General features: G+C 34.2%; 1 protein-coding gene across 1 annotated transcript in view; it reads left to right on the top strand.

The window, feature by feature from the left end:
- Positions 1-15028, top strand: part of SCFD1 (sec1 family domain containing 1) — a 45320-nt gene extending 30292 nt beyond the window's left edge. Inside the window, exons 17-25 of the mRNA XM_035552058.2 lie at positions 334-413; positions 984-1046; positions 2064-2139; positions 3047-3100; positions 8080-8132; positions 9290-9323; positions 10586-10651; positions 13769-13837; positions 14819-15028. Coding sequence (XP_035407951.1) covers positions 334-413; positions 984-1046; positions 2064-2139; positions 3047-3100; positions 8080-8132; positions 9290-9323; positions 10586-10651; positions 13769-13837; positions 14819-14842 — 519 coding nt within the window. The 3' untranslated portion in view covers positions 14843-15028. The remainder of the gene's footprint in view (positions 1-333; positions 414-983; positions 1047-2063; positions 2140-3046; positions 3101-8079; positions 8133-9289; positions 9324-10585; positions 10652-13768; positions 13838-14818) is intronic.
- Positions 15029-15644: the final 616 nt, after the last annotated feature.

Here is a 15644-nt window from a genome sequence, read left to right as displayed (position 1 = left end):
GGAAACCAGAATTCTGTCAGGTTTTTTGAGAGATGCTGATAGAACAGACTGTTCCCTTAGCTGAAAGTGGACAGTTTAATTCCACAAATACAGTTAAGTTTAATGCAAATAAATATAGCAAAATAGCATAAAATAAAATAGCAATCATAGCAAATTGCATTTTAAGGTGTATTTTCATATTTGGCAGAGGATGGAATTTATAATTGATTTTTAACTTTGGTTGTTAATGCTATAGCTTTACACGTAATGTTTAGGTAAGGATATCATGTATTCCACATGGAGGGAGTTCAGAGTAGTGTAAACCTGTTGCATTTCTCCACTTTGTAATTTCAGATTGATCTGGAGCAGTATAAAAAAGCATTGACAGATGCAGGTTGCAATCTTGCTCCTTTGAATTACATAAAACAGTGGAAGTAAGTAACTTGATTTTTCTCCTATGTAATTAGGTAATTTTACAGAATACAGCGTTGGTATCAAAGAATTATGTAGTACTTCTCATACCTTGTAAATTATCCTTAAACGTTTGTTCTGGCATAATTTTTTTGCTGTCGTTGTTATGGTAATACATGCAAAATTTTATTTTACAGCTGAACTCTAATAATGCCAGAACACTACTGAACATGACACATATCAGTGTCCTTAATTATCCAAGACAGAAACAATGCAGTGAATTCAGTGAAAAGTTGGGCTAGTTCAGACTCCGGATTTTGTGATTTGTTACCAAAGGGCCACGCTGCCTATCAGTTGCTGTAGTTGCAGCTGTTATAAAAATAAATTCTTTGTATTTTAAATATAAAATCTAATTCCTTTCGGTTCTTTAACCGTTGTAGCTCTAGACAAGAGGGATGCATGTAATAAATAGTTACTTTCTGAAACAGTTTGAGAAGCAAAAGTATTTTCACTTGCAAATGACCACAGTGGAACATTCTGCAGCAGGATATGCCATGAGATGAAGCATTTGATTTCTACCCCTGCTTTCACAGGGCTTTCACCAAGATGGCTTCAGCTCCAACCAGCTATGGAAACACTACGCCAAAACCTTTGGGGTATGCTTTTGATTAATTTTCTGTAAGCCTTTGGGTTCTTTTAGCTTGTTTCAGTAGTACCAAAAGTGTAGTTAGTGCTGTACGTGGCTCAGAATGAAACATTTCTCTATTAAAAAAAAAAAAAATTACAGACAAAATTACAGAATTACTTATCTCCTCTTAACAGTGCACAGGATTTACGCACAGGAAAATTGAAAGATAAGTGGCTAAATCCAGAAAGTAACTTAACATAGTGATACTTGTACACCTGCATATTAAATATTCAGACGCTCATAGGAGAAGAATTCAGCATGTTGAAATGAAGCTAAGACAGCCATCATGTAGAGCCTTATTTAATCAATGGCAGAAGATAAGAACAGCCCTGTACATTCAAAATGAGTTCTCTCCAGGGCTTGAATACTGTCTGGGATAAAAGAATGCAATGCTTTTTCTTTAGGGTCTCCTGGACTGGTTGTCTGTCAGATCATTCAAAGGTGTAGTTCTTTATTTTAAGACACCAGAAGAGAAGATAATGGCTGTACCTATGCTGTGGGTACTAACATCCCATACAGAATCCTCATTACTAGCAGTACTTTCAGAAATGCGCTGTCACTGTCATAAGAAGACTGTCACAGTATGTTTAGAGAGAATTCTGATGCTGTCTCACTTGGAAAAATTCCTGTTTGGTAGCTGGGAAATATACTGAGCATTTCTGCTAACTCTTGTGATTAAGACACTCACTTGAAAAAAACACTCAAATCCTTAAACTACTGAAGTTTTTAAAATAAACTGTTCACTGGATCAAAGAGTAGAGAACACACAACGTCTAATAGGTGAGGATCTAGTTGTTAGACGACAGGTATATTCCCATACGCATGGTTGCCATGTGGCTTGAAAAATAGCTTAATTCATGAAAAAATTGAATGAATTAGTACCTAAGTTGCATCAGCTTTAATGGAAATTAAGTATCAATATCAAGCTTAAGAATGCAAATTAAAAAAAGAAAATCTTACATATCATCTTTATTTTGTTTTTCAGTCTGTTTTCACGCGTTATGAATACAGGATCACAGTTTGTGATGGAAGGTGTGAAGAACTTGGTACTGAAGCAACAAGTAAGTTTAAAGACCAATACAAGTAGTAACAATAAAATTAGCCTATTGAGAGAGCATTGTGAACATTTAGAAAAACACCTTTCTTTACCTCTGTCATACTAATAAAGTTAGTTGTACAGTAAACAATGCCCTCAACCTCTGCTGTTGGATATATCTAGCACTTTGTGGTTTTTAGTTTTCTGATAAGTAATGGATATGTTTAAATTGTCTTTGAATGCCTCCATTTGTAAGGAATTAGATTTCAGTATGTGTCCTTTAAGACTCATTTCAGCAATAAAAAAAAAAAGAGCAGCTGTGAAATATTTAAAATAGACTAGACCTTCATGAACATGAATAGTCCTCTGCACCTTCTCTTAGAACATCATATATTAAATGCAGTTATTCCAGGATGACTGAAAGGCTCAAAGCATTCATTCTCTGTTCAGTTACAATTCAAGCATTTCCAATTATCCACCTAAGTATCAGACAGCAACCTGAAACTTAGCTTCCACTAATAAAGACTTCGGTGCTGGGCTTAGGTTTGAAGGTGGATCAGCTTCACTGTGGGAGAAAAGAAAAGATTTCCTGTGAAGGCTTTCTATTTGCTATAATAAAAGGACTGAAGTAGTAGATGAGTGACTACCATAAAAAGTGCAATTTTCCAAAACTGTATAAAGAAAAGTAAATTTTCTAAGATTTGGAAGTACTATATTGCTATTGAAATAGAATTAAAATGAGCAACAGAAATAATGTTTGCCAACACAATTCAAGGATATTATTTTGTATTACAATAAGTTAAATCCTTTCTTAGGACATTCCAGGCAAGTGTAGCTGTTCAGTTGAGTTTCCTGGTCCATAAATAATAGCGTACTTGTGAATAATTCTTAGTTATCTCAGCATTATATTAATTTCACATTTTGTTTAACAGAATCTACCAGTCACACGTATATTGGACAACCTTATGGAGATGAAGTCAAACCCTGTAAGTATAATTGCCTTCACATAGAAAGAGATGGAACAAATGAAATCTTTATGCTGTGATACGTAATATGCCAGAGCTAAGTTTTGTTTGTGATAATAGAGTTAAATCTAGTCATGGTGTATCTCAGTAATAGAACCATTTTCATAACAATTTCATGAGATTTTTTGGCATAAAAGTAGTTTCTAAATCATGACAATTTATTGTGTCTCAGTGGAACTGCTGTTTTGTGAGGGCAATTCTATTCTGAGCTTCTATTGCTCTTGTACTATACTGAGTTTCTGTTGCTCCTGGATTTCTGAAAGTTAAATTGTGGTCTGAAGTTTTCTTTGAATCAAAGTAATTTTTTAAGAGCACAAGTTCAAAAGTCAAGTAGTTGTGAATGGGTGTATTGCAGAAAATTTTGTTTCCCATATCTTTAAAGCTTTGTTATTTAGAGGAAAATATTTTAGTAGTCTTTCAGTTTGAAACGAGGTAGGTTTGTTTGTTTGTTGTCAGAAAAGTCTTTTTGTTCCTGTGACAACGTACTGAGACTTGTCTAAGTTAATGAAGTTTTGAAATGTTTAAGTGCTTGGTGTACAGTCAAGACATTTACTAGAATTTACAAAATTTGGCTAAAAATAGCCCAAAATATTTTCTATGTAATTTACAGTCAAAGCCGTCTTTTTTTACTACATATTTAGTTCCTTCAGAACTGTTACTCATGGCCATCCTATACAAAAACATGTTCTGAAAAATCACCTGTTAAAAGTAATTTTAAGACGTTTAAAATGTCTGCCATATTGTGTCAGTCTTTCTGATTTAATTACGTCAGAATCAGAGAGAGAAAATTGTAGTATCTCACCCTGGTTTATTAGTATACTTAGAAAGAGGTTAAGTTCAATCCCTTCGTTTTCATCATTAGAACGTTTTGGGTTAGTAACAAAAAATCTAATTTTTGCACTATTTTGCTTAGCAAATGTTTAAAGAAATATAAAAAATGCATGGATTTTTGCAGTTCTAGATGAATTTTCACACTGCTTAATGATTTCTGCTAGTTAGCTAACACTTTTTGGCTCTTCAGACCTGGTCAGCCATTCACATCCACTGATCCATCTCTACCTCTTTAATATGGAATGCCAATATGTTAGTTAGCAATTCCCTCGTCTGTGCATCCTCTTGTGAGTTACCCAGTGCCAAGAGGTTTAATGGTAGGTTTTAAGTCTGTGCTGCAGTGTTTGACAGAAATGTGGGTATGCTTGGTGAGTAGCAAAACTTACTAGATTTGAAATACTCTTAGTCTACTTGCAGCTTCAGGTACTAAAAATATATAAAGAGAGATAAATAATAGTAAAATAGGAAAATGATCAACAGGCAAGTAACTGTCTGTTTTTAAACTGTACTTCATAGATAGAACGTCAAGATTGTTAGGCAAAAAATCTGTCTTCTGTTAACAAACCAAGAAATTTGTGCCATTTTCAGCAGCAGAGTTGATTGTTGTCCCTATTTGCAAGACTTAGAAAAGGTGTGCAGGGCTAATTTTAGCTAGTCAACCAGCAGAGGTCACTCAGAACGCTTAATATGGTAATCTGAAATTAAAAACTACTGGTAACTTAGGTTACCAGTAAACCAGTTTATTTTAAAAAAAATTCAAAATAAACACTAGTTTTCTTGGGTTTCAAATTTAAAAATTGATTTGGAAAAGTTTACAAGTCGTATGTTCTTTTTTTTCCTGACTAGATTCGGTCATGCTGTATTCATAGAAAACAGCCACATTTCCCCTTGATAAGTTGGAGAAAAGATTGATCTTCTCACTTGAAAAAGGAGAGATTGAGATGATCTGTCTGTCACTGACTTCATGTTACACTAACACGTCAGCGACTAGAATTCGTGACCCAAAACAGGGAGTCCTACTTTTCAAGTCACAGGAGACCAGGCAAGCCCTAAAGAAAGATTCTCTTAACATGTAGGAAAGCTGACAGTAACTTTCTCAATAAGTAGGTTCCCCCTTTCAACTAACAGAAGAAAGTCAGAGGGTTATCGTGGAATGTTTAGGCTTGCTGTAAGATAAACCAAAATGAAATTGTACCTGTAAAAAGGCTGCGTGTAGAAACACACCACTGTGGCCTCTGCTCATCTTCAGATGGTTGAGGTCCTTTTCCATCCCCAGAATAGAAAACTATTGCCCTGCTGGCAAAAGACAGGGAGGGGACATGACACAGGAAAAAAAAAATCTCCTTTTTTATATCATCTCCTTTACAGTTCATTGAATCTTACTAGCCAACCACAGTAATCAAGTGAAATGTACACATAGATAAAAGTTTTATGCAAAACAGATTATTCAGAAGTCAAGCAGTTATTACAATGAATGCAAATAATTTAAATTATATTCCCAATATAAAATGCAACAACAAACTACATTCATTAAATATGCAACTTATACCATTGGCATTCGCAAATATTGTCAGTTAAAATTTTGAATCTATTCTGAATGGTATGCTTATGCTTATGTGTAAAAATTGTCTGTGGTTGTCTTTAAATCGATCTTTATGTTGATTGTCCCTAGTGCTTGTTTAGTCTCACAAGGCCAGTTACCAGGAAGGACAAATGTCTACACCTGTGCTTTCCAAGTTCCTCAGAGCAGGAATGGATAGAGCAGTTCACAGGGGCAGTAATACCATCCTGTGATTTTTTTTGTCTAGATTGTTTAACTACAGCTGGACTTTTTCTTGCAATATTTGTTCTGAAACATGATGACCTTAAAGTAATCAGTGTGGTTTTTGTTATTGTTTTTAAAATAATAACATTGATCAAACCAAGTTTTTATTAATTGCTTTTGAAATTACGATTCATATAGGAATGTTCTATTTATAAATCTAATAGCATAGTTGTTTTGTTTTTAATCTCTATTTGGTGATACTGAACCTTAAATTTTCTGAACACACGTGCAAAACATATTGTCAAATATATACAAATTTTCATCCATCGATAGTAAATTGAACAATTTCCATAAAATGGTTTGATTCTGGAGTACAGACAATATTTGATGTACAAACTTTTAATATTACTATCACAAAGTCACAGAAAGAATTTAGTCAATCAATACCATATGTACATTTGTATTGACTTACTCATGATATATATGAAAGGAACTGTATTTTTGTTAACATCATCTCTCTCAGTGAATATGATAACTTCCAGGCTTAGGGATATAGTGTATATTTACTTTTCATGCATTAAAACAAAAAAAGTTCTAAAACTGGGGGACTTCCTTAATTCAAACTAATCATGTTAGCTTCAGCAGAAAACCAAATACACCCTGAGCTGCAAGGATATTTCCATGGGTCTTTTTCCATTTTAATTTGAAAGCTTGAAAATCAATTTCAATAGCCTGAAATTTATTCCTGAATAAAATTCAGCTGTGTAAGGACATCTCTATACAATTGTCTTTGTTGGCAGAATAGACATCACTTAAAGCAGAAGATTTTTATTTTCCTGCAGCCTCAGATGAGATTTCAGCAGGAACTGTGTATTTAAACAAACAAAAACTAGTTTATCACGTTTCTATTTGTTTGCCATTTTTGTGTGTCTACTTCAGATTTAGTTTAATACCCACAGGAGAAGTACACAAAATAAATAATTAAATGAAAGTTTGTTTTTAATACCACCCATTCCCCCCCCCCCTTTTTTTTAAAAAAAAACCTCTGATTTTAGTTCTGGCATTAATCTGTAATGAATTTTGATTAGGAGGGAATCTGCAGTTCGTTAAGTAAAAGGTTTCTGTTTACCTCTCTGTTTCAGTCTAGTAATATCTCTGTGTTCCTAGTTCGCTCATTACTTCAGAGTTGCTATACCACTTTTATAAAACAGGCTGCCAAAATCATGAATGCTGGCAGACTGCAAATGCTGCTGAAATTCCCAGTGGAGTGTATAAAAGCATTTTACAGAGATTGGGTGTGAAATTAGATCTTAAGTTCGTTAAAAAGCCAAACGTGAGGATAAGAGACTTATTTTATGTATTTGCAGAGGTCCTTAATATCAAATAGATTTATTTTCCTTGTGTGTACCAAATACCATACTACCACATGTATACTAAATATTTTGTAATATTAGAAACAGTTACGCTTTGTGAGCTCTAGTAAATTCCCCAGATAACTTGTCTACTACTGGAGATTTCTGTTCTATAGAATCATCAAAACACAGAGGTCTTGCATGTAAGCACCCAAATGAAAACCACTTTAGTCCTGCATGCAATTTATCCATAAATTAAACATCACAGTACCTGGATGAAAACGTAGTATAGAAACAGATGCAAGCCACACAGTTGTCAGAAGCAGTTATTAAGAAGCTTTGTTTTTCTTCTGTTAAGAGTTGGCAAAAATCCTGCTTGTTGCCAATAAAAATATTGGAAGTGCCTCAGTGTTCTGCATGAAGGAAAAAAAAATATATAGTTTAGACAGACTTTTCAAATTCTTGTGGAACTCATTTCTTCACAAGCTTAATTTTGGTTTAATAGTAGTCATAAATCATGAAATGAAATGGTAAGTTTCGTAACAGTAGCAGATTTTGATCTATCTTGTATTTAGCATTCATTGCCATATAAGTGTTTTGTTTCATAGTATTAAATCACTAGCAGTTCTCTGGAAAATTTGAACATTTATAATCGCATGATGGTCCTCTGAAGCTGGTGACACCTCAATACTTTTTTCTGCATGTTGCCTTACTGTTTGTTATGCAACTGATACATTTTTTGGAAAGTGTGTAATAGTCAATTGTAGAGGAATCAGATACAGTTCATAATTCTCTCTCTTGTTTTTCTGTACTGGTTCGGTTATGTACAAGTATATAAGTAAAGTATATGTGGACATCACAATTAATTTTGAACGATGGTATCTGCTAAATTGGGAAATTATATCGGTTTGCATGATATTTAATGTAACATACAGAAATTTCATAAGCCAAAATTTAGGGTTTTTTTGAGATTAAAATACGCTTTTTAATAGGAGACAGATGACTACCGATATTTTGATCCCAAGATGCTACGAGGCAGTGACAGGTAAGTTTACTGTGAGTTTTGCTTGTTTCCTTCTACGCCGTGAAAAGGCTAACTTAAAAAATTCATTCTTATTTTCCATGCTGACTACATAATACCTCCAATTATTCATTCTAAGACAACACAGTTGATATTGAAGGAATTCACAACTGGAAACTGGATCAACCAGATAAATTTGTGTAACGCTGCAAAAAAGACATGGAGAAGATACTTAATTTTAACATAGCTTCTAAAAATAATTTTCATCGCAGTTATGGGAAAACAATCAGCTGATTTAATTGCCAGGGTTTATTACTGGATGAATATGCATAAAGTAGATCCGGACCTGGTTTTAGTCATTTGCATTAAATAAGAATTTAATTTGTCCCTACTTCCTCTGTTCTTGAATCATGCAAAGTATATTTCCAGTAGAGTAAGTAGTAGGAAGCAAATTTCAGAGAGTATGTATGTTTTACTTGAAAGTATTATTACAGCCTATGTAACTTCAAAGATTAAGTAGATTTTGAAGGCATCAAAGAAAAATTTGTATTTTGTTTCATTTTAATTGCAACTTTAATTGTTTCATTCTGCTTTTGTAACATTTTTGGAGGATTTTCCCTACCACCCTAACCCTAACTTCCTCCTTAAAACATCATAATCGTAATGGTGTAGCTGTGACAAGTACCTGCTGCCTGTAGTCATTTCTGAGATTTTGAAGCATCAATAAGTGCATCTGCAGGCATCACAAACTGACTGACTTACCTAGTTCACATTCCAGGAGGCAGGGTTTGTGTCATAAACCGTGCTAACAAAGATTTTTTTTTTTTATTCGTATGTCTCTCATTATATTTGTGCTTCTAGCTAGCAGCACTATAGTTTGAGCTTAAAAGCTCGAAAAGAAGTGTTGTCATAAAGCTCATGATTCAAACAGCAGCCTTAAAACTGATGAAGGAAAACTCCCATTTATTCGTTTATTTGTTTCTGTAGAATGGATGATGATTTTTCAAAACAAATCATTTCAATAAAATACTTCAGATGAATGCAGAAAGGCAATTAGTGTTCTGTTTTAAATTCTTGTCCAATATTATTTAGTATTTCATAACCTTGTACATTATATAAAATACTTATATTTTGCATATTTCAATTAATATCTAATAAGATATACTTTTTTTTTTTAATAGCTCAGTTCCGAGAAACAAAAATCCATTCCAGGAGGTAAGTCATGTAGAAATTACTTTTGGTGTTCAGGTATTAAAAAAATAAATTCTAAAGTACCGGTTTTTTTTTATGATTATGATTAAGAAAATGAGAGGTCCTGTTTGCAAGAAACACTTACTCTTATTACATCTAGTATTAATTACAGTTGGCTGGTAGTCTGAAGCCTTTTCAAAGGACTGTGTAAGCATTAACTAACAGCAGAGGGGGGAAAAGAAAGTCAAGAAAATGCTTCTTGAGATAATTAGAGTAATTTAGTAACACCATAATTGGGTACTCAGTAAATTAACACCCCTATTTTTGTATCAGAGCTTTAGGATGTTCTCTAAATTTAAACTTCTACAGTCTTGAACAGTAATGTCGACCACTGAGTTATGTGTCAGTATTTTGAACAGTCCTTGTAATTTAAGGAAAAAAAAAAAGTGTTAGCAGTTGTTCCATTTTCATTGTATACAAATGCCCGTAACTATTAGTCTTTTTCAACATAAATGTTTGCAAATAGAAACAATCTATTCATTACCAAGGTAATTCATTACCAAGTTTCATTGGCAAAATTTTTTTTTGCCTTGGCAATAGACAGGTGTCTCTGATTTCTCTTGAAATGTCTTAATTATCCTCTTGAGCAGAAGTAATGATACCCCGTGGTGTCACATAGATGGTCATAGCAAAAATGACAGTAGTAACATAGAAACTACACAAAATTCGTATGGTCAAACAGTTCTGGAGAATGAACGTTAACAAAAAATAAGCAACTGTTAAGTCTCCGTATTCTATTCATTAGCTGTTCTGTTTTTAAACACAGCCCAGCAAATACTGATGGCCTTTAATGTTGTTATTACTAGTAGTAAGCGGGAAAGGGAAGGACAATGAAAATATGTTTCTTCATAACAAAAGTATTTTGTTCGTTTCCCAAAGTTCTTAAGAATCCATGAAAATACTTTAACTGTGTTTATGGACACCAGAGACATCTCCACAGAAAAATGTGATAGTTGAAACTATCTAAGTTTCAAATATTTCTTAGAAATAAAATGACATCTTAGAATAAAGTGACATGTTAAAATCACTCTGCTTGCTATTCTGCATCCTAGTAAAACTCTGTTATTTTGTTTCAAGTAGAGCGCTAGTGATTTTTTATCCAGTTCTTAGTCTAAGAAGTGTGATTGAGATGACTTTTGCTATATGTTTAATGATTTGGTATATAGTTTACTACTGAAATGTTAAGAATTTGATTGCATATTCTGATTGTGTGTGTTGCATTTTAGGCAATAGTGTTCGTAGTTGGAGGAGGCAACTACATCGAATATCAAAATCTTATTGACTACGTAAAGGTACGTACACTTCTGTTGGTTGTGATTAATTTACTTAATCTAACTTACTGATAGAAACCAATTTTAGCAAGCTCTAACATTTAATATTTGGAAGATTAAATCTTACAAAATTAGCTTTTACGTTAGTATTATATATACCATCTGGAGAAAAAAAAATATCTGAGAAATTGATAGAAAATGAGGAATATTAATTCAGAAGAACAGTTGGTTCTGGTATTTTTGTTAATGTTGCACTTCTGAATGCAGAGGATATGCTGTCAAAGCAAAGATCATGTGGACATCATAGACTGGTTTGGGTTGGAAGGGACCTAAAAGATCACCTAATTCCAACCCTCCTGCCATGGGCAGGGATACTTCCCACCAGACCAAGTTGTTCAAAGCCCCATCCAACCTGGCCTTAAACATTTCCAGGGATGGGGCATCCACAACTCCTCTGGACAAAATCTCCACATCAGTATCTCAGCATTTATTACTTACCTACATTTAGAAGTCTTTGCTAATGAGTTGAAGGCAACTCATTCTTGAAATGCTGGATCATTTGATTGTGTGTAGAAATCATAAGAGTTATCATATGCACAAAGAAGAAAATGTGTAACCGACTACGTAATGGTGGTGTAAGGGATTTAACATCTCTGGTTCCAGCTTGCCAGCCTAACAGAACACACACACCAAAAAAACAGTGCAGGGAGAAAAGTAACCAAATCATTAGAATTTTTGCAGGGGCAGGAATGAGATGCAAGCTCTTACCTTGATAAAATTTAGAATTAGGAAATACGTTATTTAAGAGCAGCAGCATATCATTCTTCCTGCCTGATTTTACCGTATAGTAAAATCAGTTACCTCACCAACATGGTACTACCTTCCTGTCCTGTGGTGGATTACGTTGAAGGTTTTTCCTAGAAAAGAATAAATATGAAATAATAGTAACTGAAAAATATAGCTTTCATGTAACAAGCACTTTGTAATTTTCTGTTCTAGTAAATAACACAAAACAGGAAGTTAGAACTTGTGAGCTAGGCTGTTTTCCTCCTCAAGCAGCCATTTTGGAACATAGCTGGTCTGAACAGGGGAAAGGAGAGGAAGAGGAAAGTTACAGAAAGTGTTTAGGTTCACCTTAGCACTTAAAATATTCTTCAAACTCTTTAGAACATTCTAACTGTAGCAGGGTGCATTGCCAAACTTTTTGCTTGCTCCTTAGTTTACCCAAAGCTGTTTCAGGTGCTGTATCAATTCAAAAGATGGCCAACAACGTGTATTTGTTACTTCTACTAAAATAAACCTGCATTTGCCAGAGACTAATATGCTCCTTAGACACCTAGCTGCATACTGACATAGCTGAGGTTAGCTGTGTATGCACATATATATGTATATACAGAACTTTTATAAGATAGCAAGTTAAACACCCAGTTTTTCATATAGAAGTGGCAAGAATCTGAAGTTTCTGCGGAATAAGAGGGTAAGCAGGAAGTGATAGGGTAAGCAGATGGAAAGAACAGACGGAACTGAAAGCTTCAGGAATGATAGTAATGTTAGGTCTTGTGGAGAATGAGAGGTTGGGCATGGGTTTTCTGTTGTTGTTCTGGAACCTGTAGACAAAGATGATCATGATCTTCATGATCAGTTGTTAGAGCTGAAGTGTGCTGGACATTTCCCCAATCAGACTGTGTACTTGATCAGTGCAATATGACCTCCCAAGGGGGAAGCCTGCCTCACCTTTATGGTCTCATTAGACTAGATGATCTAAGAGGTCTTTTCCAACCTAAATGATTCTGTGATTCTATCTAAGACAGGAATTGTACAGAAATGTGTATTTCAGAGCTGCCTGAAAGGCAACAGTCCTGTTTCACAATTCTTTCTAGTGTTTGAATTTTTTTTATTTTTTTGTTAAATGCTATTCATTCATATTACTGAAAACTGAATCTGTCAAAATAATTTTAGATCAAAACCAGACCTCGATTAATAAACTGGCCTGAAACATGGGAAGAACCAAGCTCGAGTTCCTGCTCAGAGACAAGAATAGCTTAGTACCACAAACCACTCAAAATTAATAAAGATGAGGACTTGAACCAGGATTACTATCTCCCTCATTAGCATGTGACCACCAGCTACTGACTGTTAGAATCTGCTTCTGTGACTTTCTGCTGAAACAGCAAAATTGGTAATATATATGGAACAAATTCGTTTTGTGAGGGCTTGCATTCCTGTTTTGCTCTTTAGTAAGTAAGCTTTAACTTCCTGTCAGTAGAAAGTAAGTTTACGCAGATAGGCCTCTTTGTGCTGTTCTTGTCTTGCCCATTCTCCTAACTGTTTATCATTTATAACTCACAGACAGCAGAAAACACCAACAGGAAGGTGTTTTCTGTTTGTTTTTTAAATTGCAGAAATTAGACTAATAGGGGAAAATGCAAATTAATTTAACAGTGAAACAGATTTCTGAATGAGCCTATACTTGAACTTCAACGAACCATGGCATTATTAGCCCACAAGTGGGAGTAAATTCAGTCTGAAACTTCATATTACTTATACAGATTTTCACTTCTAAAATGATGCACTATCAAATACTATCAAACTGTTCACTGCAAACTAGGATTATTATGTATCCAACATAGCTCAAGGTAATGTTGTTTCAGAATCCTTTTACAACTAAAAAAAAATCTGTTTCAAACGTCATCATAGGGAAACAAATGACAGATAGAAGCTTTCTGGCTGATATACAACAGAAATACGCTGTTACTATTCTTACAGCAATGCCCAGTTGTTCTAGGGGGTAGAGTTTGTTCTTCTTTTGTGGGAGGCAGCAGAGAGGAGGACCTTTCAGATAAGGTTATTACTTTCCCCAAGCCATTCATTGATGCATCAAAGAACTTCACATTCTAATGAGTTGAAAAGTGTATAATGCCACATTTTTCCACGTCTTTATGCCTCAACTCTCCTCTTTTCCACTTCAATTTAATTATTATTTATTCCTGTGGTGGACCAACTCTACTTTTTCTTTTTTGACAAAAAGTGCAAGACTTAAAAATCATCAAGAAATAAGTTTTTGATATGTGCTTAGTTAAAGCCACTTCTGCTGTTCTGTTGAACACTCAATTTCTTCCTGACTTTTCTTTTTATTAGGGTAAACAAGGCAAACATGTCCTCTATGGCTGCAGTGAACTTTTTAATGCTACACAATTTATAAAGCAGGTACGTACCTTTGACAACACCACCATCATAACACTGCTTACAGTAACAAATATTATTTCCATAATCCTTATTTTTTTAATTTTTATTTTTTAATATTATAGCTCTCGATTTTTTTATTTTTATTTTTTTACAAAAACAAATTGCTGTGACAAATTAATGTACTTGTTACGCTGTTTTCACCTGCTTGTAGCGTGGGGGTTGGCGTCATTGTTAACTTTTGAAGGCCTGTATTGTCCATGTGAGTTCACAAGTAATACAGTTGAACTCATAATAATTGCCCTAGCATAAATCCTAACAGGAAAAAAAAAATTGTTCTTGATACTTCCCACAAATAGCATGTCTTCCCAGGCTACTGTAGCAACTCTTCCAGCTTAAAATTGCTACTCAACTGTGATCTTGAAACTTTTGTCCTAAATTTTGTTACAAATTTATGAGTACTGGCATAAGGGGAACTTCAGGCTGCCCCCACCTGTATTAAAATCAGTCTTTTTAATGCTGTTAATAAACTTATCATTGCCATTACTTCTCTTACTCTTTCCAATAAAAATGAAAAACACGTATTATTCACAGCGATCAGCAGTAATAGCCCATCAGTATGGTTTTACTTCTTCCCAACAAGAGAATAAATTGTTATTCGGACCTACATTTTGAAGAAACAAATTCATTCTTGTTGCACTCAAAGGAAATGAAACAAACAGTACTATCAGCTTATAGCTCTTCAGTCAGTTTATTAGTTTCTTTGTTCTTTCAAAACTGACTGTATGTACTATTCCGTTAACACTGAAATTTATTCATATCATATGATATGAAACCCAGATCCTCTCCTGTGAAGGTACACATTAAATATTCCATTACTAGCATGCGTTTGGATGAAAGACATTACCAGAGGTTATCAGACAGAAATGTTTACTGTATGAACTGGATATTTATTGCACTGAAAGAATAAAGTTACCAACCTGTTTTTTGTCTCTTCATGTGCAGCTGTCCCAGCTTGGCCAGAAATAAGACTGAAATACTGTGACCTGGATGGCAACGTGACAAAAAGAATTCTTACAGCATTCAGATATCTTCATATCTATAATTTTGTCATTATATTAAAACTCAAAACAACTCCATTAACATAACATTTAAAAAAGAACTGTAATTAATACCGTGTATATCAACATTTCTGAAATAAACCTTAAAACCTGATCCATTTTTGTTGAGGGTAAGTTTCATATCATTACTTTCTAAATGCAATATTAACTATGGTGTATGACAGAGCTGTCTGAAAAGCATAGCATTTTCAAGATCTCAGAACTTCTGTTACAGTAAACAAAGCAATAGTTTGAAGAAAAGGTCAAGTCTGTCTTTAGGAGACGTGTTCTTGAAAGCCAGCTATCTTCATTTAACAAAACTTAAAAGAACAAAACTGCCTTTTAGGATCACAGACAAACAGCCTTAGTGCAAGAGATCTCTGGCTTCTGGTGGTTGTACTTTTACTTCACTGAAGTTCTTGTAGTTCTGCATACATTTGTGCAGGCTTTGCTTGATGATCTAAAGATGTACTTGGAAGTCACCTTCAGCACAAGTTTTTGATACACTAATTTAGGTTACGTGTTCGTATTTATCTACTTGCCTACACGGTCACAGTTACAAACTATAAAGCCTTCAATAATTTTCTTCTGCACTGTTGCCTTGACCGTTATGTTTGGAAAGAAACCAAGCCCTACTCACAGTACAGCTCTTACATACAGTTCTGTTTGTCTAAGTGCATATTTAAAATATGCTTATTAACAATTGCATTAGGTAGAGCCAGTTTAGAAGT

Source organism: Cygnus atratus, chromosome 5, assembly GCF_013377495.2.
Source record: "Cygnus atratus isolate AKBS03 ecotype Queensland, Australia chromosome 5, CAtr_DNAZoo_HiC_assembly, whole genome shotgun sequence".
NCBI classification, from domain to species: domain Eukaryota; kingdom Metazoa; phylum Chordata; class Aves; order Anseriformes; family Anatidae; genus Cygnus; species Cygnus atratus.
The sequence above is the reverse complement of the archived record's forward strand: the minus strand, read 5'-3'. Positions and strand labels throughout refer to the sequence as shown.